Source organism: Astatotilapia calliptera, chromosome 14 (genome assembly GCF_964374335.1).
Source record: "Astatotilapia calliptera chromosome 14, fAstCal68.1, whole genome shotgun sequence".
In the NCBI taxonomy this organism is placed as follows: domain Eukaryota; kingdom Metazoa; phylum Chordata; class Actinopteri; order Cichliformes; family Cichlidae; genus Astatotilapia; species Astatotilapia calliptera.
This window is the reverse complement of record NC_137435.1, coordinates 33,507,359-33,535,154: the sequence shown is the minus strand read 5'-3', so window position 1 is coordinate 33,535,154 and position 27,796 is coordinate 33,507,359. Positions and strand designations below refer to the sequence as shown.

General features: G+C 40.0%; 2 protein-coding genes across 7 annotated transcripts in view; one reads left to right on the top strand and one right to left on the bottom strand.

The window, feature by feature from the left end:
* Window positions 1–6,499, top strand: part of LOC113037033 (SPRY domain-containing SOCS box protein 4) — a 63,016-nt gene extending 56,517 nt beyond the window's left edge. For all 5 annotated transcript variants that reach the window (XM_026193747.2, XM_026193745.2, XM_026193746.2 and 2 more), the window contains one exon: window positions 5,242–6,499. In XM_026193747.2, the coding sequence (XP_026049532.1) occupies window positions 5,242–5,369 (128 nt within the window). In that variant the 3' untranslated portion in view covers window positions 5,370–6,499. The remainder of the gene's footprint in view (window positions 1–5,241) is intronic.
* An 18,457-nt stretch (window positions 6,500–24,956) lies between these two features.
* Window positions 24,957–27,796, bottom strand: part of LOC113035750 (calsyntenin-2) — a 356,909-nt gene continuing 354,069 nt past the window's right edge. For both annotated transcript variants that reach the window (XM_026191409.2, XM_080288631.1), the window contains one exon: window positions 24,957–27,680. In XM_026191409.2, the coding sequence (XP_026047194.1) occupies window positions 27,468–27,680 (213 nt within the window). In that variant the 3' untranslated portion in view covers window positions 24,957–27,467. The remainder of the gene's footprint in view (window positions 27,681–27,796) is intronic.

The following is a 27,796-nucleotide window of genomic DNA, read 5'->3' as shown; positions in this document are numbered from 1 at the left end:
GAAAACCCTAAGAAATGAGAAAAGAACATTTAGAGTCAGAAAACATCTGAATGAATATTAAAAGGTCATATTCTTTGAATCACTGAATGACTCAAATGTGATCCCTCCACTTTGATCCACACAGTTTAAAAAGTTTAAATGCCTGAGCTTTGAAAGATACGGTGTTGGAAAGAGAACAATAATGGCGACAATTTGAGGGTAAAATGATGGCTGTAACACTGTGGACACAGCAGCAGTTGAAAGAGAAGTGCTAAAGATGAATCTTGGTACAGTGGCAGGCAGAGCTCGTTAAGCAGGCAGGTGTGAGCCTGGTTGCTATAGTGACTGCACCCAATGGCTCCATACACACGTACACAGACATGCGCCTCACTTTTGCTGCTTAAAATGAACAGAAAAGTCAGGCCGAAACAAATCGTTCCCAAATGAAAAGTAAAAGTCGTATTGACAAAATTCTTTCACCGTGAGCGACAGCAGCTTCTAGTCTACTGAATTCTCAGTTTTCATGCCTGTGGAGTTTATTATATGGACGTGGTGACAGTGTAAAGACACCATGCTCTTCTGATTTTCAAACCAACCTTCTGAGCCATTTTAACATTAGAGTCTATGGAAGAGTTGGAGGGAGGAGGCTGTGCATTGGTGACATTTATGAAAGAACCGTAACACCTAGGACAATAGTAAACACATTGGATGAAAGAGGACAGCCATGGCTACGTTTTGAGGGTAAAATCATACCTGTAGAGCAAACGCTGCGGACACAGCAGCAGTTTTAAAAAAGATTTTAAGATTAATTTTTTTGCTCCTCTCACTCTAGCAGTTGAGCTGCCTCACTCTAGCCCCAACATTCCGTCCCATACACACCCATTATAAACTCTGAAACGGGTGAAAAAACATCATGAAACTTAAACTGGAACTGAAGAAAAAGTATAATAGATATTGAAAAGATAAATGCAAGTTGAATAGTTGAATGTCTTGTCTTCGTTTTAAAGTTTGAATGGTGGCTCTATGTCAATGTATGTGGAAGTAGTAAGAGTTTAAAAATGAGTAAGTTGAATGAGGATTTGAAGGGTCTCCCCATTGAAATACATTATAAATTTTTGTTGAATAAAGTTGAATAAAATTAAAAATATAAATGTTAAAAATATGAAAAATGGAAGCAGTGTTGTCCAAAAGAATAGGAATCTAACGGTGTTGGAATGGTTTTTCTAAGTTGAACGGTTTTGAAGGAGTAGGATTACAAAAAACGTACGGAATACAGAATAAAATATAATAATAATAATAATAATAACTAGAAAGTGCATTTTCTGAAGAAACTGCAGTGTGAATGCTTGAATCTGAATGTATGCACTGAAATGAATTAATTGCTGAATTTTGAGTTAAAAATTTTGAATGAGATAAAAAAAAAACCCGAATTTAACCTGAAAACAAAAGTGCTGAACTGCTAAAAGCTGAAGGTTACACAGAAGAAGAAGTTGGAAAAAAAGCTGAAAATGTTTTAATTGTAAATTAGAAAAACCTCAGAACTGAGAAAAGAAAATTCAGAGTCAGAAAACATCTGAAAGAACATTAAAAGTTCATATTCTTTGAATCACTGAATGACTAAAATGTGATCCCTCCGCTTGGATCCACACAGTTTAAAAAATGTAAAAGTCTGAGCTTTGAAAGACAATGTTGGAAAGAGAACAATAATGGCGACAATTTGAGGGTAAAATGATGGCTTTAACACTGTGGACACAGCAGCAGTTGAAAGAGAAGTGCTTAAGATGAATCTTGGCAGAGAGAGAGAGAGAGAGCTCGTTAAGCAGGCAGGTGTGAGCCTGGTTGCTATAGTGACCGCACCCAATGGCTCCATACACACGCACACAGACATGCGCCTCACTTTTGCTGCTTAAAATGAACAGAAACGTCAGCCCTAAACAAATCGCTCCCAAATGAAAAGTATAGGTCGTATTGACAAAATTCTTTCACCGTGAGCGGCAGCAATGTCCAGTCTAACAAATTCTCAGTTTTCATGCCTGTGGAGTTTATTATATGGACGTGGTGACAGTGTAAAGACACCATGCTCTTCTGATTTTCAAACGAACCTTCTGAGCCATTTTAACATTAGAGTCTATGGAAGAGTTGGAGGGAGGAGGCTGTGCATTGGTGACATTTATGAAAGAACCATAACACCTAGTACAATAGTAAACACATTGGATGAAAGAGGACAGCGATGGCTACGTTTTGAGGGTAAAATCATACCTGTAGAGCAAACGCTGCGGACACAGCAGCAGTTTTAAAAAAGATTTTAAGATTAATTTTTTTGCTCCTCTCACTCTAGCAGTTGAGCTGTCTCACTCTAGCCCCAACATTCCGTCCCATACACACCCATTATAAACTCTGAAACGGGTGAAAAAACATCATGAAACTTAAACTGGAACTGAAGAAAAAGTATAATAGATATTGAAAAGATAAATACAAGTTGAATAGTTGAATGTCTTGTCTTCGTTTTAAAGTTTGAATGGAGGCTCTATGTGAACGTATGTTGAAGTAGATACAGTTTAAAGAGGAGGAATTTGAATGAGAATTTGAAGGGTCTCTCCATTGAAATACATTATAAATTTTTGTTAAATAAAGTTGAATAAAATTAAAAATATAAATGTTAGAAATGAGAAAAATAGAAGCAGTCATGTCCAAAAGAATAGGAATCTAACGGTGTTTGAATGGTTTTTCTAAGTTGAACGGTTTTGAAGGAGATAGATTACAAAAAACGTACGGAATACAGAATAATAAATAAAATAGAATAAAGATTAGAAGAACAATACTGTGAATGCTTTTCAAGCATTCACACTAATAATAAAGATTACAACAACAATACTGTGAATGCTTTTCAAGCATTCACACTAATTATGACTTCATAAGTACGGGAACTGGCCCCATTATATTACACCCACCCTAAGTGTCATAATCAGTCAGCTTTGCACATTTGGGATTGATCATAGTTTCATAGACATAAAACTGCACCACTTTACTGTGTTTGCTGAATCAACGGCTGGGTTGATCCAGTCTGTGTTTTTAGTGTTTCGTGTAGATTCCCATCTTAATTCTTAAGAACCTGTCACTGGCAGATGTTCTCAATGTTATCTTTTTTTTTTTTGTTTGTTTTTTTTTAATAAACAAGCTTAATATTTGACAGCTGTGATCATGCTGTCACGGTTGCCCGGGACACGAGGAAAAGCCAAAACTTTGTTACATAAAAGAGAACTGCATCCCATCATTGGCACGTTTTCACACATCATACTGTATATCAGCGATCCCCAACCTTTTTTGCGCCACGGACCGGTTTATGCCCGACAATATTTTCATAGACCGGCCTTTAAGGTGTCGCGGATAAATACAACAAAATAAAACTAGTACCGGTACCGAAATTTTTTTTTATTCATAACACACGTGAAAAGACCAAGGAAAACCGAGTAAATGATAACAAAATAACGCTGAAAACCGATAAAAACCCTTAAAACTGTACATTTCACACCTGAGCCTCAACTCTCCCGGCCCTTTACCAAACGACTCACGCACCGGTCCGAGGCCCGGGGGTTGGGGACCGCTGCTGTATATGATCATATGGGCCATGTAATGTTATGGCAGATGATGGAGACTGTAAGTGTGTGCTGTGGCCCTCCTTAGATTGTTTCAGCTAGCTGACTGAACAGATGGAAATAGCATTCGTGCTGATGGATGTGGTTACTGAAAACATCTACTTTGGGAAGAAAATCTAGTATCAACTGTGTTTGTGTGTGAGTAATTGTTGTGTTGTGATTGTGTGTAACTGAAGTGGATCCTGCAGGTCAGGTTGGCTCACGGAAGTGTCTTTCTTCAATATTTACCCCCGTCAACTAGAGTGTGTGTGTGTGTGTGTGTGTAACTGGGTTTTTATGCAGGTGTAAACGTCTCTCCTCATGTCCTTCACACAGTGTTTAAGTGGACTCCAAGCAGCAGGAATTCTGCTTCACCAGATGGTGCTTCCAGGTGGAGCAGCTTGACATCCGTACAGGGGTAGCAGTTTAAGAGGCTTGTCTGTGTGACATGCACAGACATCAGTTGCCTCTAAAACTGGTGGGAGGGAAGTTGGCGTGCTCTGCTGGGCACACTCTGTTGGAAGTGATGACAAGTGTATATATTTAAATGTTGTTAACAGCTGCTTCTCTTTCCATTCGCATGTATGAAGATGCAACGTAATTAAAGTAGTCGTGAGATTGCCCCCACCCAAAAAAGGCTGCTACATTTTGAGTGCTGTAACATTAGTTTGACTGATGTTTTACACTTCAGAACAACAGAGTTGCATTCATGCAAGGTCACAAGGTCGCATCTGCCTTATGATCACACTCATAAACCTTTTTCCTTAAGTATTATCTTTGTGCAATCAGTCCATTAAAAAGAAGAAAGAAATTCCTCGTGTTCTTGTGTTTTGCAGTAATAATTTAACAAAGTCCTAATCAAACAAAGCATTTTACACTCTGCACAGAATGTCAGCTCCTGGTGTTTACTTGACAACCCGTCACTGAGTGTCTGTTAACTGCAGCAGCAGTTGCTCTATAATGACACAAAACGATGAAACAAATGTTAACATGTATCACTGGGTTTGCTCCCTCTGGTTTACAATGGTTAATGAGGCTTGAAAGGGACGACCTATGCTCACTCCTAGCTCCCTGCTTGTTGTTCTTGGGTTCGACCAGAGTAGTTTTGCATGGTTCAAAATGCAAAAAAGTTCAGCCATTAGTGGCAAATGCTCCTCCCTGCGCCTGGTTCTTCCTTCCCGCTGTTCCAAATTGCTTGCTTGTTGGGTCGTCTGATTGCTGGGCTTTTCTTTCTCTTATTGCAGGCGCTGTTAATTTTGACAGCAGTGTTTTAGTTCTGACTGAAAGGTCATTTAGTCACTTTGAAAGCATCCAACTATTTCAGTTTTTGTCAATTAAGTGTCCTAAATCTAGTTGGTGTAAAAGTTTGTAGTTTATTACTACCATGACCTACGGTTTTGTTTTGCAAAGTGTCTTACTGTCCTTGATATGAAATGTGTCTACATGTTTATGCTTCTTTATGCTTTCCTGCCTCACAGGAAATATTGCCCAAACTTAAAAATTAATGTAAACTGTGACTAAAATGACTCTGGACATGATTTGTCATCTATACCTGGAGCATTTTGAAGTTGTTCCTTGGCCCGTTTGGACTCTAACCCGTGTCTGTGCTCTCTTCTATCTCTAACAGCGGAGCCCCTCCCCCTCATGGACCTGTGCAGACGAGTAGCTCGACTGGCTCTGGGTAGAGAGCGCATCCATCACATTGACACACTCCCCTTGCCGCAGACACTAAAGAACTACCTCCAGTACCAGTGACGGCACATACACATTAAACGCACACAGCAAGAAACTGAGGCCCATTTGTTCTTATGGTAACCAGCCTCTGGACTGAACATCAGACATCTGCTGAGGATGCAGGCGATGACATTGAACAGGTGGTTAAGATGCCACCGCAAAGGGTTTTGTTTACACAAGTTTGGGGGTTTTCCATTTTGGGTGTTTTTATCTTCTGGTTTTATGCTCTAATTTTGTTTTTTTTTTTGACTTGTTTCCATCTTCTGACAGATGACTATAGGAGCTGATGAATGAAATGAAGGGAGCGAGAGATTAAAAGAGAACGTGTCAATCCATTTTCCTATGTCGAGTCTAACCACATGTCCTCAGATAGAAATGCTGTGGTTTTCGGGTAACAGTTTACCCAGACATCTGCTGTGCACAGACTCTGTGGAGGCTTCCTCGGGAACATATTGATATTTATATTCCCAACAACACAGCAGGCTCTGTGGAGACTCGACAATCCCTGCAAAGCCACACGCAGTTCTATTTCTGCTGCTGTGTACACGGCACACATGGATCACGTATAGGCAGCCTGTGTATAGAAACAATGTGAGCCCGGTCTGTAGCAAGAAGACGACTCTCTGACAAGCAGGCAGTAATACACGCAGGCTAGAAAACAACCCCGCTCTGGTTTCAGATTTTTAAATCGTCCTTCTCTCTGCTGCCAGCTGTACTCTCTCTCTTTCGTTCAGTATCTCTCCACCCCTCGCTCCAATGTGATTTTTAAGCCCCCGTCAGGCTTAGTGAACTGAAAGGACCGCAGACACGCCGTTGGTCGGCTCTCTAGCTCCTCTAACACTGATAGGGATTGATCCAAAGGTGAAGCAGGGGCCCGCTCTGCTACAACACACAAACACACATTTATCAGGAAACGCTTTTTTCCCCCCAAAATTTTAAATGCTGCTTATCCTCCATATGACTTATGATGTTTTTTGTTTTGTTTTTAATCACTGACGTACCCTTAGACTTTTTTTTTTCTTTTTAAAAAAAAGAATTTTATGGGATTTTGTTTTTCTGCAGGACAGGATGTCTCGCCTGTATGGTTGGAAGAATGTGCTGCCATGAAAATGTTTTAAATGTGAATAAGAATAAACTGAGATGAATTAACACTGCCTGGCTCTGTTCTCTGACATTAAAGATTTATTTTTGGCCTTTTTCCCCCTCAGCTGTAAAAGCCTGATGGGGGATTGTGGTCACCCCGGTGGGTAGGCGTGATGGACCCAGGTTTGTGAATACTTTAACTTGAGAACGAGGTGACAATAGGAGCATTTGCTAAAAATCTTGGATGAGTTTGAATACGACTGATCTTGACCTCAAGGTCAGTAAGTTTTCTGAAAAACTTGCAAATGCGATAAGTTAAGCGCCAGACCACATAAGATTTTGAAATTGAAACCATGTGTGTCTGAGGGGTAGCACTAATGGCTGCCAGTATTTTTTATTTTTATGAGAAAGAAGGGACATGCAGGGTGAGGGGGTGACACGTTGAGGAAACAAGCTTGGGGCAAAATTAAACCCAGGCTCCTGCTGTAGCACATGCTTCACCCACTTGATCCAGTGAGCTAAACCAGTGCTTAGAACACTGATGTGCTAAACTGCAACACTGAGCAGCTGTTTGGTCACCGTGGTCTGCTTTGTCACGTTACATTTGCTAACCGAAGTGGGCTTTTTGTTTTTTCTCTCCCAGATTGTTTTAAATTTAAAGTTGAACCAGAAGCTGAAACCAACTGGAGGGAATGGATTAAAAACATTATACACCTAAGCTGTGCACTTTAGTGAGCACATGTAATCAACATAATACCTACAGTAGGAAGTTATTTCTGGATGTATTAGTACCCGCTTTAAACCACACACACAAAAAATCCCTGATCCCTGAATGATTCCTTCAATTATTTATTTATTTCCTGGGATGTGGACGTGTGAAAGCTGTCTGTGGGTGTTACTCATACCAATATGGCTCTTTGCTTCCTTTACATGCATCTTTGCTTTTTAGCTCCTGTTGGTGACGGTGTCAAAGAGAGATTTTTAGGAGCTGAAGGGCTCGACGTGAGAGACTTCACTTATCCATCCTGATAAACATCCGTCAGCTGTTACATGCTGTATGGTTAGATCGCCAGTCAAAGCAGACGGCTGCTAAAAACGGCTTCTTTTGTCATCCTTCAAGAAAGATCTTTGAAATTTGTATTAGCAATTTGTAATACTGATTTTAACCATTTTATATTTCTTTGAAGTTTTCTCAAATCTGTATGGATCAGTGTTATTTCTTCCACTGTTTATGTACTCAACACAGCTGTATAAATAGGTCTGATTGTCCAAGAACTGAACAAGCAGAAGATGATGCATGGATGGATTTTCTGATATATTACAAAAATGATGCAAGCGATAACTTATGTTATTACATCCGTCATCCGCTTCAATTACCTTATACAAAACATTGATTTTACGCACTCTAACTTAATAGAGTGCGTAAAATGAATAAAGAATTTTTACATGAAAAGCTTACAATGTTCACAAGTGCTCAGCATATGTCCATATGATGGCCAAACTCGTCCCATACATCCCGAGCATGTCTTAAATCACAGCAGCCACTGCTATTGTTATGCCTTGTTGTTATACCTATCAGCAAATACGTGAAACTCGAGCATCTGCTCTTTCCAACAGTATATGGTTCAGTCGTTACCAGTAAACTTTGACCTTCAACACCTGGCTCCAGCCGAACTTGTGTTAGGACACAATATAGTGTTCTTTTCTCATTCTCAGAGATCCATAATTGTAAATTCACAGGCTGACATTGAACGCATATTTACTGTATAATATTTGTATAGTATGTTGCTAACCACATAGATTTTATGCATGTAGCCTAGTTTCCTTTCATCGGTCACCGTCATTGGTGTGGCATTAAATGACAAGTCTGCTTTAATTGGCTCTTTGTGAAGTCATATACAAGCAGCTGTGAATTCTGGTCATTTAAAAGTGTGTATTGGCAATAAAACCAGTGACATCACACAGCATTGAAATCAGTGTAGTTACTCCAAAGGTCTGCAGTGATACAAAGTCCTTTGCTGCTGTCAAAGCCCCCCTGATGCTGGTTTTGGTGTCGAGTCGAGATGAGGTGCATCTATGAACTGGATTTCCCCGTGCCGGGACAGCCTTTGAACACCAGAACAAAGCTGCTCGTGTGATCAAAGTTCAGCTCTGTGCTTCTTTTCCTGGCACTGCCAACAGAAAATCCATTAATGTTGTGCAGCAGAAAGCAGCCTGTGTTGATAATATCATAATCGCAACAAGAGGCATCTCTACCTCAGTGAGAGGGAAATGTCCAGCGAGACAGCTGTTGGATGAGAACATTTAAAGCTTTAGTAATGACACGAATGTGTCGAGTTAGCCTTTAATAATACCTGGCTATCAAGAATGTGCTCATTAAGCTCTCTGCCAACACAAGGGTGAGCAATGAAACGTGAGTCACTGCAGAGACGAGATCAGCCGTGAGCTTCTGCCTGCAATCGATTCTCCTGCTGTAGCATATAGTGCTGTTCAATAATGCAGGAGCCAAGCATTTAAAGCATTATTGGAACAGGCTGAAAGTTAAAGCTGATGACTTGTTTGATCAGGTTGGGAGTGACTCTTCTCGTCCAGATCCATATTCAGCTGCTGCCTGACAGCGAGGCTTTACTTCATCTCATCATCTCTTCATCTCGCCTCCTCTGCCTCTGCTTCCACCATCACATCCTGCCTTTTCCTCCTATCTTCTTTTCCGACCGCTCTGCTCAGGCGATATACTTTTTTTTTCTTTCGTTCTTTTTAAAAAATCCTCACATCACCGTTTGCTTTGCTCAGAAGCACACCTTCCATCCCCGAGCTTTTATCTGGAAGGGAAAATGACTTTCAGGCCAAGAGAAGCATTTCTGACAAAGGAAGTGCCGAGCATCCTTTTCCCTTCGCTGAAACCGCAAGCCCTGCTGCCTCCCTTTTCTGTGCTTGTGTTATACATATGCATGTATGGAGAGCAGCTGAGGAGATGGTTGGTTGGAGGTCGGATGTCTCTGATACAGAGACAGGCAGAGATCCATAATTTATGGAGGGGGAAAAAAATCCTGTCTGCTTTGCTTGGTAAGTTATGTAAAAGCTAACATTTATTTCACTCCTCTAGATCACACACGGAGATCTTCACACGCCTAAATTCCTCAAAGCAAAGGATGTTTCTTTGACCTACTTGAGGATTTGCATGGCCGCAGATGATAAGAATTGGACTGCTGCTACATTTATGTCCAGTATATGTTCAGTGCCGACATGAAAGATGCGTTATCCGTCCTGCTTTTTATCACTTTTTTTTTTTTTTTTGTAGTTTTAGGATTGAATGTTAAAGATTCTTTTCAGCATGTTTCATATCTTTAAACTACCCTGCAAACACTAAGCATTTTGCTGGTAATTTAAGCTTCAGAGGTTTTTTTTTTTTTTTTTTAAAGTGTCTGTTATCAAAAAGATGGACCGCTATCCAAGCTCCCCACCCCCACAAACCTGTCCACAGGACACAGAATTAATAAAGTAAAAGCAACTCGTGGGCTGCAGTAGTTTTTACTGTGATTCTTTAAAAGAGCAAGAACACAGCAGGCCGAGATGCTTTAATCACATGAAAAGTCACAGTATATATCCAGATATAGATATAGAGATATCTATATAGAGAGATTATATCTATACATGTTGTGCCAAAAATTGGTCCACCTCAAAGAAACCAAACAACCTTTGGCAAAGTGGATGGCACAACACAGAAGAGCCAGGACTCTGCAGTCTGTTTACACCTAGAGGCCTGAGGACACTCTTTCAATGATGAGGATGTACACATCCTGGACAGGGAGGAACACTGGTTTGAGCGCGGAGTCAAGGAGGCCATTTATGTGAAAAGGGAAAGACTATCTCTGAATCGAGGAGGGGGCCTAAGGGTACATCTGTCGCCATTTTACAACTCTCTGTGAATGGTACTCATGGGCATTGATCAGTGGTTGTTGATCAACGGTCATGCCAGTTTGCATAATAATGATCAAGGAACTGACCTCACAGCCCATTGTTCATTCAGTGGGAAGGTTTCAGTTATTGTGCACATGTACTGTTTAGAAGGTTGGGGAAACCTGCAGTCAGTTGAGACCGAAGAAGTCAGGATGAGTGACGAAACATTTCTCCCACTGAAAACGCCACGTCCAGATGAACAGAATCAGCATTTTGGGATTTACTTACCTGGTTGAGTATGCATCATGACATAAATATATAATATACACACTACCAGTTTGGACATACCTTCTCATTTAATGTTTTTTTTTCTTTATTTTTACTACTTTCTACATTGTAGATACATACTGAAAATATTAACTATATGAAGCAAGATATATGGAATAATGTAACAAAGAAAAAATGGATAAATAACTCTAAATATGTCTCATATTTTAGATTCCTCAAAGTAGCCATCCTTTGCTTTGTTGACAGTGCTGCAAACCTTTGGCCTTCTGTCAGTGAACTTCATGATGTAGTCACATGAAATGGCTTTCACTTCACAGCTTTCATTTGTGGAATTTCTTGCCTTTGTGTTGTGCAGCAGCCAGGCTGGTACACAGCTGACAGCCCTGTTTGACAACTGTTAGAATTCATATTGTGGCAAGAACCAATCAGCTAAGTAAAGATAAACAACAGTCCATCATTACTTTTATAACTGAAGGTCAGTCAGTCTGGAAAATTGCTAAAACTTTGAATGTGTCCCCAAGTGCAGTCGTAAAAGCCATCAAGCCTCCCGCAGCGACATGCCATCCCATTGGGTTTGCGATTAGTTGGACACCAAACACACCTCCAGGATTATTTGACCAAGAAGGTGAGTGATAGAGAGCTCCACCAGATGGCCTGGACCCCACACACACCTAATCTAAACCCAACTGAGATGGTTTGGGATGAGATGGACTACAGAGTGAAGGGAAAAGGGCCAACAATTGGTCAGCATCACTGAGAACTCCTTCAAGACTGTTGGAAAACCATTTCAGGTAACCACCTTATGAAGCTTATCGGGAGAATGCCAGGAGTGTGCAAAGCAGTAATTAAAGCAAAGGGCGAATCTAAAATATTAAACATATTTTGAGTTATTTCACGCTTTTTTTGTTGACTACATAATTCCATATGTGTTCATTCATAGTTTTGATGCCTTCAGTGAGAATCTACAATGTAAATAGTTGTAAAAATAAAGAAAAATCATTAAATGAGAAGGTGTGTCCAAACTTTTGACTGGTAGTGTACATGCGTGTGTGTATATATTTGTATGTATATACACGCACAAGAATGTATATACACGTGTGGTGTAGGTTTTTTGTATTGACAAAAAGAGTTTCCTTACTGTTCCAGAAGACGTTTTGAAAGAAGCAGCAGCCAGTGGATCACTGACATTTCTGCTATGCTCTGCCTTTGTCGACAGATCAATCGACTGCTTTCAGCTCCAGTAGCTCTGAAAATTCTGAAGAACAAAATTATGTTTGCATGAGTCCACTCGTATTTTCACTAGCAAATCCAAGTCTGCCTGCTCAGAAATCACATGTGTCACATAAAGGAAAAATCCCGTGCGTCTAGGCTCTTGCAGATGAATGTTTAGGTAATCATATTTGCAAAGATATTTTTGATGACACATTTTATGTTTTTAAAATTCTTTTATATGTTTAGTAGTAGTATATTTTTTGACTTCAAAGGTGCTATACGTAAGCATTTTACTTTTAAACTTTAGTTGCTGTGAAACCTACTGCATCCCGTTGTTGTCTTGACGGTCTTCAGCTGCTTCTCCTGTCCAGTCTCTGTGTACCGACTCAAACTTGGTAGCTGAGGATGACGGTCCTTGTTCTACTTTGCAGCTTTGTACTTTTGGGGGAAAAAAAGTTTAATCCCAAAAAGCTGATTCTAAGTAATATGATTACATTTCAATCTTCCATGTAATTCTGTTACATAAGTACAATGTAAAATGTTACATTTTAATGGAATCTGGTCAAATGAAGTTTATTGTGTGAGTGAGTTTATATCAAGCATATTTTACATAGTGATTATTTTTTTTAAATAAATCAACCTTTCTTTTTTATTTATTTTGGTTTCAGTGTGTTAAATTTATGCTGTATGTTTTGGGTCGTAGGCTGTATTATAGAGTGGATTATCGTTGCCTTTTTACTTTTTTAAAATTATATTTTGTTTATTTTATTTAGTATCCATCTTTTCTTGGTTTGGTTTTGCTTCACGAATCCTTATCTCAATGCTTTTACAATGCTGGAAATATCCTTGATCAAACAGTCACTAGCACAGTTATATAAAACCTAAAACACAAAAGGTATGCTTCTGTTGTTTTGTTCAACTCTGTGCTACAACAATGCATACTTTTCCTCAAAGGCATTCCTGCTGTTGTCCTCAGACAATCCACCGACAACCCCCCACTGTTGCCTTTAATAGAGCTGACCTTTCCTGGTCAGGATAATGTGCATCTTTTACCAATTTACACCTTCCCGACATGATTTTATAACACTAAGATTGTCCACCATCTGGTGAGACTGCATTTTAAGCATTTTGGTTCCCAGCTGGACTCAAACTGTGAATATCTGAAATGTTCAAACTTCCTAATTGAGGAAAATCCATTTTATTTGTGAGCATGATCTAGGGTTGCACGAAATTTGTGATTCACACAGGACTACTTTAACTCTTGAAAGACTTGTCACATTTTCTTGGAGGCCGAGGTGACCAGTTTTTGCTTGAGACCACACTGGAATGGCAGCATGATGATCCAGAATATGTGTGATCATTTTCTTCTGCTGGATTCGTGCTACCTCAGTGACTGCTTCAGCATGTGCGGCAGCAGCTTCAGCTCAGCCTCAGTGACGATGCTCTCTTAAGTCTTTCTATCAGACCGGGGCTCAAAATGCTCTTCAAATGCTACCTGAACAGTCTGTTCCTTCAGCTGGAACACAGGGCTGATAACCAGAAGAAAGTGAAGAGAAAATGAAGGAAGGAGGGAGAGGATTAGTGAATGAGAAGCGGAGCGAGTCGGACTGAAGGACGATGGGTAACAGTAGGGTTGGCAGAGAGTGAGAATGAGGGGAGAAAAATGTAGGAAAGGCCATATTTTAAGCTGTGCTACCCAGGATAGCACCCCTCCCTAGCATTTGTGGAGCGATCATGGTGGCAATGCCACCGCCTTTGCTTGTATATATGGAGGAAAGCTGCAGAAGTACAAAAATAAAACGCTCTAAGGCGAAAAAAAAAGCCTCCACTTTGTAAACAGCAGCTTAACAAGCACAGGAAACGGACAGAACGTGGAATTCTAATTTGAGTAGCACAAGTTCTGGAGTCTGTACTTATGTGAAGGTATGCATGAGTCATACTCTTATCTGAGTGCCGCGCACACTCTCAGCAGGAGAACTCAGTGTGAGGCCCAATAATAACAGTGTGGTGCTTCTTATCTCTCCTCCATCTTTTTTTCTGTCTGTGGCCTGTGAGCCATCAGCATCACCCTCCATTCTTTTCAGCTTCGGTGCATTTCTTCGGTTGAACAAGAGGAAGTCGAGGAGTCAACAATGTTTAAAAAAAAAAAGTGTCTTAAAGTGTAAAAGGAGGTGGTGTGAAGTTGGTGTGTGGTTGCTAATATTTTCCAAAGGGTTCCAGTCGGGCCTCCTGCCTGCTATCGCAACCTTTTCAAATGTCACCTGCTGCTTGTTAGGTAAAAACAAACTACCTTTGCTGCGAGAGGTGCTTCTAAAAATAGTGAGAACAGATCCGTGGGCGCACACGTATAGTACACACACCTGTTTGATTAGTGGCCACAGCCTAGAGGCGATGTGACGCTCGGATATGTGTATTTAAATTTTGTGCGTGTGTGAATTGGCACCTTTATCAGGACACTGGACCTCATAATCTGATTGGAGCACACAGCAGGACGGCGGCGGCCTCTTTGGTGACTGACTCTGTGCCAAAAGTAAAAAAAAAAAAAATCCTCCACAACTCTACACACACTCGCTGTGACGTCACTGCACTGTGTCATCTGTGCCCACTGGCCTGTCCTGTTTCTCCAGTGCTGTGCCCGCTACACCTTATGTAAATAAGCACCCAGCCAATAACAGCCGGGGGATTTAGGATCATGACCGCTAATGCTCTTATACGGTTTTGCTTTGTGGCTTGATTTCAGTAAAAGGAACAAAGCCTCTCTCTCTTCATTTATTATTTTTGTTTTTTCAAAGTAAACACTCCCAGATGTCTGCTTTTTTTCCCTTATTTTCTTCTTTTGTTAACAGAGCGGCTCCTTTCACGCTGGATTGTTGCAACTGTCACATTCTGAACACGTAGCGGCTGCAAAGGTCCTGTTAATTTAAGTTGTGTTGCTTTTGAATCTAGTTAACTTGTTAAGTCATTAAAAACTCGTAAAATGCATCATGAATCAGAGGCCTGCTCTTTTCTCTCTAATGAGAAACCGTGAGATGTAGTATTTTCTACATTTCTGCTGCCACCATTTGGTTGTTTGCCATCACTGCAACACTTCTGGCTTTGATTAAAGTTCAAGCGCTTATTCACTAACTTCATGCTCCTTGAGTGACTTCTGTCAAACAGAATCTGCAGATATACATTAAATTAAATAATAAATTATCAGATTTTTGTAGATCAATATTTCTGTGGTACGTTTCGACTTTAAAACGACCCATGATGCAAACGAACACATCTCATCGTTAGACCATAGCCACATCTTTCAAACTGCTCTTGGTTTGTGTTAAATAAATGTAGCCCGGCCATGATGACATCAGCATTACATTGTCAGATTTTTATGACCAAGCTCCTCTAGAGCAACAGAGGTTAGATTTCCAGGACAACAGTCTTAAAAGACCATTGCAAGCAGAATATATGTTCAAACACAAAGATGTAATTAATTAGATCAAAAAGGATGAAAATATGACCCAAAATTGCCTAAACATACACAAGTAAATAATAAAAAAAATCTCTTTCTCATTATGTCTTTCTTCTCCTCAACTGCTCTCTCCTCCCTCATTTCCACCTCATCCTCTTCCTCTTCATCTCAAGCATCAAGTCAGGCCTCTAACACACAAAACAGTTTCATTGTCGCAATTACTTTATGCGATAAAAACAGGTGGTTGTGAGCTGACATTATACCAGCTAATGTTAGGCTTGAAGGTCCTAAAAACCATCTTTTCCCTCTGATAAAGAGTTTGATTGCAATCTGACATGTTATCAGAGTTTATTCATTAAGTCCAACAACGTTAGACCCATTTCAATGAGAGTTTCAGTAATGCTAACAGCATTAGAGACTAACAGCAGCAAAAATAGCAGTGCTTACCGATGGAAAGGTTCAGGATAGTCTCAGCAAGTCACCTCAGTATCACTGCCATCAGACATGAGTGAGTTTCATTGACTCCTCAGCTCATATCGGCTCCTTTCACAAAGTTTTACAGCCTCTTCCGGAGTAAATATGTGAACGCACATTGACAGCTGAGGTAAACATCGGACTGATAGCCTACGTTCACTAAAGATGAACCGGGGACCAGAGTTGTTTGTCCTACAGCGGCCGCTGTAGCTGGGATTATACACTTGAATTGCAAAGGGTAAGAAAACAGAACTTATTTGACTGAAATCTCCAATCTACTGTAATCTACACACTTTATATTTAAGTCTTGATTTTATCAGATGTATGGAAAGCCAAATAAGAGGGGGTGGGTTGGGGGTGATGCAATGTCCTCTTCCATAAGCTTATTTTGTGTTCTGCACTAGTTGGAAATGACGTATATAGTAACTTGAATTTCAGAGCTTTCTTTTGATTATGTCTGTGGACCTTATTTAGAGTAAACTAATAAAAAGGAAGTAGATCGTCCTTTCAACCTATGAGCTAACCTGGTGAGCACAAAGTTACTTTATATGTTGATTAGCTGTATTTATGAGAGGCATAACTCATTTTCCAGGCACCTCTCTGATGGTGGCCTCGTAATTAGAGCAAAGTGGATTAGAGCGTGCTTGACTGTGAAATGGTGTGGTGCTGCTGGCCGCTGGAGTGTGAACGACTGTAATTGTTTGTCAAATGACTAATCCAGTGTAAGAAGGTGGAGGTTTTTAAAAGATGATTATGGAAGAAAGTTATTGTGCTTCTGTGCTTGTAAACTGTGAATATACACCAGCTTCTGATTTGCAGGAGGAAACAGAGAGAAGACAGTGTCCTCGTCAGCAATGGAAAATACATGTAATTTCTAGTCTTCTTTTGAGCTGCTGTAATTGATAACACACTCAGCTCAACAGAGCATTTAAGCTCTTTCAGCTCAGTTTATGTTTGTTTATTTTCTTTGGCTTTTTTGTTTTTGTTTTGTGGCCCACAGATTTCATTTCTCTGGCCACACTCAGTTCATTCAACTCAGAATTGCTAAATTAATTTCCAGTTATACTGTAGTCCCCCAGGGATCTCTCCTGGGCCCTCTTTTATTTGTAATCTATCTACTATCTACTTCCTCTTGGTCATATCAGTTTCAAGGTTCAAGGTTCAAGGTTCTTTATTTGTCACATGCATAGTTATACAAGTATAACATACAGTGAAATGTAGCCTGACACGCTCCTCGACATGTGCAAAAATTGGGGGGGGGGGGGTGTAGAGGAAGAACATTATATATATATATATATATACATACATATAGTATATACACTGGGTGAATGTGCAGTAGTAGCAGCAAGCAGGTGAATTCTGTACATTAATATGAATAGACATCTGACATTCATGGTTATGCTGATGACACCCAGCTCTACCTATCTACTAACTCTACTACCACTATCCCACCCACTGCCCTCAGTGTTTACCTCCAGGAAATCAAATCTTTGTTTTATTGCAATCTTCTCTAATAAAACATCAATAAAAGTGAGATTTTCCTCATTGGCACCAAATTCACTTTATCTAAATGTAATAGTTTTTCATTTTCTGTTGACAACTCCTTAGTTTCTTCCTCTCTTTCAGATATAGAGTCTGGGTGTCATCCTTGGATAGTATGCTTTCATTTCGCACATCGAAAATAACACCGTGCACATCAGTAAAACTACAAGGTCCTGATCCTTCTGTCTTTGCAACATTAATTGCCTCTGTCTGTCTCTCACACTCACCTGTTCAATCAGCTGTTCTTAGTTATTTTTAAATATTGTAAATATGGTTTTGACTTGATGGGTATTTTTGAACTCAGCTGTTTTGGTGACCTTGAGTGTTTTGAAAGGTGCTTTTTAGTTCACTCTTTCGTAGTATGCCAAGCTGCCGAGCACAGAAGAGATCGTACTACTGAAGACTGTCAGTAGTTGGTGGGAAACCAAAAACAGGAAATAACTAAAAACAGAACTTTTTTGTTTGCTGCTGTTTTTGAGGACAACCGAGGAATGTGAAGCTGATTTGAAATGACTTCAGTCATGTTCTCTCTATCTGCCAAGTTAGTGATCTAATATGTCATCTGTGTAACCTGCCACAGCTTGTTCTATTAAAAAAAAGTACCCTGTTTACACCACAGTGAGTTCAGAAGCCCGCGGCAGTGGAGATCAAGGGGTTGAATGCTACTCTGCACGTAATGCACAGTTATTTGCAATCCAAATAAATGCTACTCGGTCTGTCAGTTCTGCAAGCTGTTGCCAGAAGTTCACCACAGTTAACTTCCTCTGGAGCACAAACCTAGTTTCAGTGAATGCTGACCCTGCCTCAGGCACCTAAACCACACTTATTGGTGCACTGTATACATACTTCATTGGTGTGCAGCTTTGTCAGTTTGAATGTATGTATGTGTATGTATATGTTAATTGTTCAAACTGAAACATAGGAGCGGTAGTTGTTCTTTTTTAAAGTGTTCTAGGAGTAAGTTGAAGAGGTTTTGGCAGGGAATGGTGATATTTTGGAGGATCGTACTAAGCTGTTGGATATTTACATGGAAAAGTAGTTTCTGTTCCCAGCTGTAGGCTGGTTTGTGTTCTGCCAAAGCTGATGTTGTTTTTCCAACATGGTTTTCCTTTTCCTCCTGTTTTTTTGGAGAGCTTACAAGACTCATGTCCCGAGGAAGCATATCTGATTATTGAGTTTAACCACTTGTTGACTGTTTACTGTCCCACACAGCTTGCAAAGGATTTCTGCTGATGAAGTTTGTCTGTTTTTCAGGTCCATGTTTGCCAGTTGCTCTTTTAAAAGAAGACATAAAAACTTATGGAGTTACATTTGTGCCATAATGTGATTACATGCAGATATTGTTGATTTTGGTACAAACACACACTCTCACTCGTTTTTACATCTTAGTGATGGCATCAAATAATTGACATAGTGATTTCCCTAGCCCGTTAGCCTAACCCTAACCATTAGAAATACATGCCTAATCCTACCCCTTGCCCTAAACATAAACATAACCTAACCCTAACTCTTAAAGCCACATTTTCAGCCTCAAAAATACCTTCAAATTTGTGAGGGCCAACATTTGAACCCCACAAGTAACTGTTGGTCCCCACAAATATAGTGGCATGTCAATTTTTGGTCCTCACAAAGACATTTAAACAAGTACACACACACACACACACACACACACACACACACACACACACACACACACACACACACACACACACACACACACACACACACACTCAAAAAACAAGACTATGTTCGCCCAAGTTGACATTTCCCTTAAAGGTGCCATATGCGAACATCTTAGAAGCAACTGAATTTTCCAAATAAGTAGTGACATCTCATCACAGTCCTCAGTGTCATTTAACTACCGCTCTACTGGCTCTGTCATGCTGGATATAGACACCACCGGCTTGGATGGATTTACAGGATGGAGGTTTGTCGGTATATTAAAGGTGGGCATAGTTACCATTTAGGTTTTCTTTAAAAATACAATAGGGTAGAGACTTGTGAAAAATTTACTGTTACTGACAATACTACTTTTATGATTTTATTAAGAGGGAACAAATAATGATAAAAGATACAATTTAAAATGGGTTCTGTTATGTGTAGACACAACACTTGCTCATCCAGTTACGGCCTTTTTTAAAAAATATGCTTGAATGATAAGTAGCTTCACAAATAAAAAAAAGAAAAGATTCCTCTGAAAATGGCTCCTTGGAAGCAAAATATACAGAAATGAGTAGTAGCTTAAGACTTTTGCACAGTTACTAACCCTTCATCTACAAAATGAATATCGTGTTGTACTCATTAAGACTTGGAACTCAGCTTGAATTTAGCTGAGTTGCCACATATGCGCGACTAGAAAGCTATGCAGATTTAAGGCCATTGAGCTTTGTCAGAGCCTTAAGCTGCATTTTTTTTATATTCAGTCCATGAATTACAGTAAGCCTGCAAGTGACTCACTGCCAGCCAGTTTCAGCTGATCTAACCATAACATCATCCTTAAAGAACACACATGTTTTTGTTGTAACTCTTACTATTACCATTCTCCCATTGCTTCACTGCTTCCGTGATAATTTTGACATAAACTGTCAGCTTGACATGTAGGTAAAAACTAGAGGGAGGAGTCATTTATTTTTCTAATAAATGAAAGGTGAAATTAGTCTTTGCATTACAGTAGTTTCTCCACAACATTTTCCTTATTATGCCACAAATCTGCTGCCACACATGTGCAGGGAAGCCTGAAGCCTTTTCAGCTTTGTTTCATTCATCCTGTTGCTGGTTTGCAGTTTGTCAGCAGCCTGAAGGTGAATCTCATCCAATCACTTTGTGAGTTTTGGACAAAACTATTTTGCTTTTTGTAGGACTGCAAATGCTTTATTTTTTATTTTAATTGCTTCTAGTTTACAGGATTTGTACTTTTCACAGTAATTAGTTAACACAACAAAACAGCTTTTTATGTATTTTGATGAAACTGTTTGTTGTTGTTGTTGTTTTTTGGATGTGTCTGTCTCTAAAGCCCTTACTTGGGTCAGCTTCGATTGTTTAAATGTGACATGATGGTCAACATAAAAGGTTCAGAGATTTTTTCTAGCATATGTTTGAGTTACTGAACGTAGAGGAGGGACACAAAGTATCTGTTGGGCTAGCATCGAGCTGTTACCATGCATGCTTCATCACCATCTACTATTACCTCCAAGTATCACACAGCACAGTGTTTTATTATAGGCTTACATTTTTCTGCCTTTTGTTGTCACATCCACCTTATGCTCACTTTTAAAAAACATAAATGAAAAATTTTTTTTAATAAAAGAATTATTGTGAAATTTGACTCTGTGTGTAAAATCATAGTTTCTCTGGTTCCTCTAGAAGCCTTAGTCCTGTTGTAATTTTCTTTTGGTGTTTTTTTTGGGAGTTTTTCGAGGTTACAATTACAGCCTTAACATTAATGCATTCTCGCTGCCTTGGAGTGGGAAGAAATGTAATGAATAATGCATGATGGGATAAAGGTAGTCTGTTTTCTTCTGGGGCATCGTGAACTTCATTATTTATATACTGCTGCCTCAACCTCTCCGTACTCGATGTTCCAGTGAGTGACAGGAAGCCGTGACTTTGCAACCTTGACACCGACTGCCGCCATCTAGCAATGACAAGCAAAAGGCAACATCTGTCCAAATCTCTCCCCACTGGCTGTCCTGAGAAGTCAGGTCAAAAGAGTTTCTGTTAGAGAGACAGTAATTATAGATGTGCATTAAAGCAGCTTGACAGAGTTTAGTTTTTGCAACATCTCTTTGTGAGTCAGGAGTGAAGGTGACAGCGCCTGGGGCTCCCCCTCTGCTGTGCTCGAAGATAAGTTTTGCAAATACTTTAATTCTTTCCTACTGAGCTGCTGAGTTCTCGCTAGTTTATGCAAGCAGAAGGCCTCTTGGGTCTTCATTTAACCCAATTTTTGGCTGTGCAAAGTACAGTTTGAGTAACACTGGGTATTCTGAGACCATGGTAATCTCAAACTGGCTCAAGGCTGATATGAAAACAGATAATGATCATGACAAAGACATGTGTGAGCAGCGTGGCAGGACTGTGTGAGCTCAGGTGTGACTGGAGAACATTTGCAATTGCTAAGGTCATGCAATATAGTTTTTATCCACTAGAGGGAGACATTCAACTGGATATACAATCTCTCCAGCGCTTAGCACATATCCCCATCACAAACATCAATGACATACTCAGTGTACATAAATGGGCTGGGTTGGTGCAATCCCATGCCCCTCTTCTAGATATGCCCATTACTGGTCTATGATATACAAACATATTAGATAATTTTGATCTTTCTAGTTATAATCTCACTGCACAGATGCTGTTTTTCAAATAAAAGATGCCATAAAGAAACCACAGAAATAATAACCCGAGCCAAAAATCAGCAAACTTAATATTTAAAAACCAGTGATCAATGCTTGGAGGCAAATATAGCCAGCCTGAAGCTATCTTCCCTCTTGCTTAGTGGTGTCCCAGTTCCATAGTAAATGTTAAATGCAGATTTTGAGACTGTTCACATGGGAAGAGTGACAAAGTAAAGTATACTCGACTACCATTCAACAAGCCGCTCAGAGCTACAAGTCACTGTGAATGAAATCGCTGAACAAGCTGTCTCTGGGTTGGGCTTAGCAGCTATGTTCTTCACTTTCTTGCACTGCATTGGATCTCAGTAATATGTACATGTACATTAGCTGTAACAGTACTAACAGTGCACTCATGCATCATTAGGCATGGGCTTGCACATGGTCCTCCTGCATTGTTCATAGATGTGATTTTGGGATGCGCATCTTACACTGTTTTTTTCTCATTTTGGGTTTGTTTAGGGTCATATTGTGTATCATTATGGTTATTTGGCATCTATTTGAGCTATTCTATGCCTTTCTGAAGTAATTTTGTATCTTTTTCTGTCTTAATTTGGCCAGCTTGTTGCTCTGTAATGATTTTTATGTGAAATCTTGATTGTTTTGCATAAATTAATGATTGTTTTCTGGGTTAGGGTTAGGGGGCTATTTTTGCATCTTTATAGGTTGTTTGGATTCAATTTAGATCATTTTTTAAATCGCTTTAGAGCCAGTGTGTCTCTTTAGAGCCATTTCACATTTTTTGTGGTCATTTAATGTCTTGTCTGAATCTCATTTCGGATATTTTTAGTTCTATTCTAGAGAAATCTAGTTTATTTCAGGAACACACCAATGTTTTTGGGACGCTTAGTGTATCTTCAGAAGGCCTGTCTATCCTTGGGTATGCTTATACCACACAGAGTAACCCTATCCATGAGGAAAATAAGTAAAACAAGTTTTGGTTTATGCAAATATATATGTACATTCAGCAAGTTCTCTAAGCTGAACAGGAAAAAGAGGTAATACACATAGATGTACTCCTTACTAACTTACATCCTCCTTCATAATTGCTGTGGCAAGTCATACAAAGAGAAGCTGCTTTGTGGCACTAGCTGCTGATTTTCATCTTCTTCTTCTTCTTGAAAAGATGCTTTTAATCTAGGATACGTTTGATGTCGCCATCTCAAAATTAGGAAAAGCACAACCCAAATAGCCACAGAGGACTTTTAATGTATTGAGAGAAGTCTGACCAGATGGACTGTCTTTGCCGGGCAGCATTTCAGCAGCATGGAGAACACCCAACCCTGCAGCTTGCTCTGCGTTTACAAACTGCTTATTGAACAGTTACATCGACAACAGTGCTGGCTTGTTCTTTAGGTGAAGATTAGATAGAGCGCACAGTTGGGTGGTTCAGTCATTGAACTCCAATTTCTCACACAAAAACATGTCCAATAACAGGCTTTGGTAATGCTTACTCTAACCAGCACCTGGCACTATGAGTAGAATTAGTGTTCATAGAGGCAAAAATGACTCAAAGACCTTGTCAGTGGCATTTTGTACAGCCCGACTTATGTTTCCTGGCTTTTCCACACTTCTAATTTGACACAGCCCTGAGTCTTTTGTTGAAGAACAAAAAAGTAATCCAGTAGGGATCAGCGCCGCAGCTCCGCCTGGAGAGGATAAGTAGTTTAGAAAATGGCTGATTGCGTTCAATTAAACTGATGCCTTTAGAGACATTTGCTCCTCAGATGTTGTGGGTCTGTTGTGAATTTAACTGGAATATTTTTTTTTTAATCTGGAGTGCTTTATGCTTTAAGGTAATTATTGTAAATTCTTATACTTGAAAACTTCCTAAATTAACTAGAGCTGTCAGCAGGATGCAAAGAAACACCCACTGTCCAAAATGTCTGTGTGCTGTGCTGAGGACAAAAGTCTTCACTCACACATCCAAAATCATTGAATTCAGATGTTCCAATCACAGGTGTATAAAATCAAGCACACAGGCATGCAGACTGCTTCTACAAACATGTGTGAAAGAGCAGCTCGCTCTCAGGAGCTCAGTGAATTCCAGCGTGGTACCGTGTCCAGCTGTGAAATTTCCTCACTACTAAATATTCCACAGTCAGCTGTTAGTGGTATTATAACAAAGTAGAAGCAATTGGGAACAACAGCGACTCAGCCATGAATTGGTGGCCACGAGTCAGCAGATGCTGAGGTGCAGAGTGGGCAGAGGTCGCCAACTTTCTACAGAGTCAGTCGCTACAAACCTCCAAACTTCATGTGGCCTTCAGATGAGCTCAAGAATGGTGCACAGAGAGCTTAATGGAATGGGTTTCATTTGCTGAGCAGCTGCAGCCAACCCTTACATCCCCAACTACAATGTAAAGCGTGGGCTGCAGGGGTGTGAAACATGGCACCACTGGAATCTAGAGCACTGGAGACGTGTTCTCTGGAATAATGAATCACGCTTCTCCATCTGGCAATCCGATGAATGATTCTGGGTTTGGTGGTTTCCACGAGACCAGTAAATGTCCGACTGCACTGTTTGGTATAGGACATATTATGGTCTGGGCTCGGCCCTTTACTTCCAGTGAAAGGAATTCTTAATGCTTCAGCATACCAAGACATTTTGGACAATTTTATGCTCCCAACTTCATGGGAACAGTTTGGGGATGGTCCCTTTCTGTTCCAATATGGCTGCACACCAGTGCACAAAGCAAAGTCCATAAAGAGATGGATGGCTGAGTTGCTGTGGAAGAACCTGACTGGCCTGCACAGAGACCTGACCTCAACCCTGATAGAACACCTTTGGGATCAATTAGACTGCGAGCCAGGCCTTCTTGCACTCCTCACAAATGCATTCCTGGAAGAACGGTTGAAAATTCCCATAAACACACCTCTAAAACTTGTGGAAAGCCTTCACAGAAGAGTCATTAAGCACACAATGTAATTTCTAATGGCTAGGCAAAAAGGCAGAGCATCTAGAGGAAATAGGGCTAGCTAAAAAGAGAGATTACAATTTTTAAATGCAGCAGCATACATACGTGCCACCTGGTGATGAAGCTTTTGAACTGTGCAGAAGTTGATTACAAAAAGTCCCTTTAAATAGTTTTTAACTTAATTTTTAGTACAGTGCACAACTGTTCTTTTTGCATAATTCAATTGATATTGCTCACATACAGTTTCCACAAGAGGATTATGAGCTCCAAAGAGGATGCAGTTCCACAAAATGTATTACTGGCTACACAGAAACACTCACACTGTCACACAAATACAGACCCCCACAGCTAGATTCCAAAACAAGTTTTTATTGGCCAATTTACAGAAAGTGCTGTAGTGACCATTCCAAAGGAAAACAGACCAAAGAGTCCAGAGAAAAAAAAAACTAAAAAAAAGAAAGAAACTTTTACACATTATACAAGGTTTCGATGTTAATTTCACCGTCCTCTTCTAAAACAAATGTCAGGACAACATTAGGGCTGATGCAAAATCCACCAAAGATGTCAAGGGGGGAGGAGGAGGGGTGTGTGCAGGAAGGGAAGTGGCGTCACAAGACCAGGTGTCACAGTAGATGAGGAAAACTCTTAAACAACATATGAGATCTTTAGATGAACATACAGTAGAGCTACAGTATACACATACAACAGGTTCTCCCAGTTATACCCACAGGACAGCTGGCAAAGGCTCACTAGGTTAGAGGAGGACATTTTCCAGTGTTTATGACTTTAACCGAACCCTTTATCGATTTCTGGCATATAGCGCACAAGCTTTCCTGTGACACAAACATCATTTCATTGGTCATTTGTGGATTCTTGCTGCCAAACACTACAGACAAGCTAAATTGAGGATGGCTACAGTGATTAATGCCCCTTCATTTCAAAGTGGGAAAAAAAAACCACGACTGGGTTTTCTGATCGCGTCAAACGTGACACTGCCAAATGCATTCCACTCTCTGTCCTCTTAAAAGTTGCACGAGCCTCATTGCACGAGGCTAATGAGGTGGGATTTATGTAATGTGACATCAGTCTCTAGACCTAAATTTCTTCCATTAATGCTGCGTTTTTTTTTTTTCAAAGTTAGAAGTTTGGAGAAGTTCCTCTTCTATTTTAAATTTGTTATTTATTTTTTTGCAGTGTGTATCTGATGTCTCTGTAGACACTAGCAATCCAGTTAGGAAGGCTGTGTTTTATAGTTTAGGCCATTAGGCCACAATAAAGTGTCTTTAAATGCATAATGTGAGAGCTTGACTATTTATTGGCCTGGTCACCGTTGAAGGCTTCTGAAGGTTTGAAATTTCTGCCAAATATGATCAATACCTTAGAGCTACAAAGTAGTTTGATGGGTAACAAAGTAAAAGCTGTACCAAGATAAGTTCTGCAAGATGTGAAATTCACAATTGATATGGCTAATGTGTTGGCTAACTGCTGACTATCTACACACCCAGCAGACATGAAACAACTGTTTAATTTATTTAGATTTGTATTATATTCACCTTATAAGTCCAAGTACACTATTGTTATTCTTTTAGCTTAGGTTTCCCCTTTTTGAAATCACTAGCTAGCGGCTAACATTTCAGTCCATTAAGCTAGCTTCCACACCAAGGATCGTGTGTTTTACAGCTGGAATTTTTGACTTTAAATCAAAACTCTATCACTGAGTTTCTGCTGTTGTTTAATGAGAGGTTGTTCTCTTTTTTTAAATACAAAAATCTCACCTAGTCCAGCTTTTCATAACCCACCTATTTCAAAGGCAGTAGCACATCCGTGAGAGCAAACCCAAGTTTGCCATTAGCCAGAATGATCTGAACACTGAGCTAAAAACACGCAGGGAGGATCTGGGGCTCTGCTCTGGAAAGACTCCTGCAGGCTAAGGGATCAGGGCGTGTACATACATATGAAGAGGTGTGTTGTGTACAGGTGGAGAGGAAGGTCTCTGGTTAGACAATGTGGGGCTGACTCAGTGGGTCGGGGTCACCTACTATACTCAATATTTACAAGAAAGGAGCGTATAAAAATGTACAAGGAGACTCCTCTGTCTTTCCCAAAAACCCAGAACACAGGCCCTGTCGGCTAGTTCAACATGACGTCTGTGACAGCACATTGATCATCTTTTTTTCCCCTTTTTTTTGTTCTATTTGTTTTTGAGTACCATTTAAAATATGCTATTTCTGTAAAATTACCTGGCTTTGCCACATAGGCCAGAATAAAGACTGATAAATAACATGAAGTATACAAACCAAAAAATAGTCAGTTTCTTTACTTTTGCAATTGACTTTTCCTAAATAAAGGATGTTTTGCATTTTGATTCTTATATGGGACATCAGAAATCTTACTGTGGAATTTGACACATCAAACTGAATGCATGATGCAGGGTTTCACTGACAAAAGGCTTCTCCTACAGCTCGAGTTCACTAAAGATTGCATTGGAATGGGAGAGAGATAATTCATGGGACATCTCTCTGGGAATGAACTAAATTTGGTGATCTCTTCGTCTAAGAACAACGAAAGTCATGTGATTGAGGAGCACTTTTAGAGTCATATTATCTCTTATCAGCTGTATAAAACAGGAGGTTCTGTGACAAGGCTAAGGTTAAATCACTGCACTGTGTGTGTGAGTGTGTGTGTAACTGTGTGCGTCTGTGTGTGGTTAAATGTTGTCTTCCAGTAGGGGGAGATATTACCTTATTTTTAGAGCATCAACATCATAGTCTTTTTGTTTCAGCCATGTGATTTGAGTATAGATGTGTTGTAGTGTGTGTGTGTGTGTGTGTGTGTGAGGGTGTATGTACGTGTGTATGTTTCAATAGGATATTGTTGTTTTGTCCCAATTTTGGCCTTTCTTGGTTGAGCGTTGCATCCTGGGTAGCTGGACGTCTATTTCCTCCTCGCTGTCATCTGACTCAGCGCTGGTGATGTCGTCCTCGTCGTCGTCTTCCTCCTCCCCCTCCTCCTCTTCGTCTTCCTCCTCCTCCTCGCTGGCTTCCTCCTCTGCAGCCTGAGGCCCCTCCAAGTTCTGTGGTAAAAAATATTTGCAAAGTTTCACAAACTTAATCATCAGACAGTAAGCAAGAAACAAGAAATGTCAGTAATTCTTCCTTTGACTGGTTTAATACAAAGGAGACATTAGAG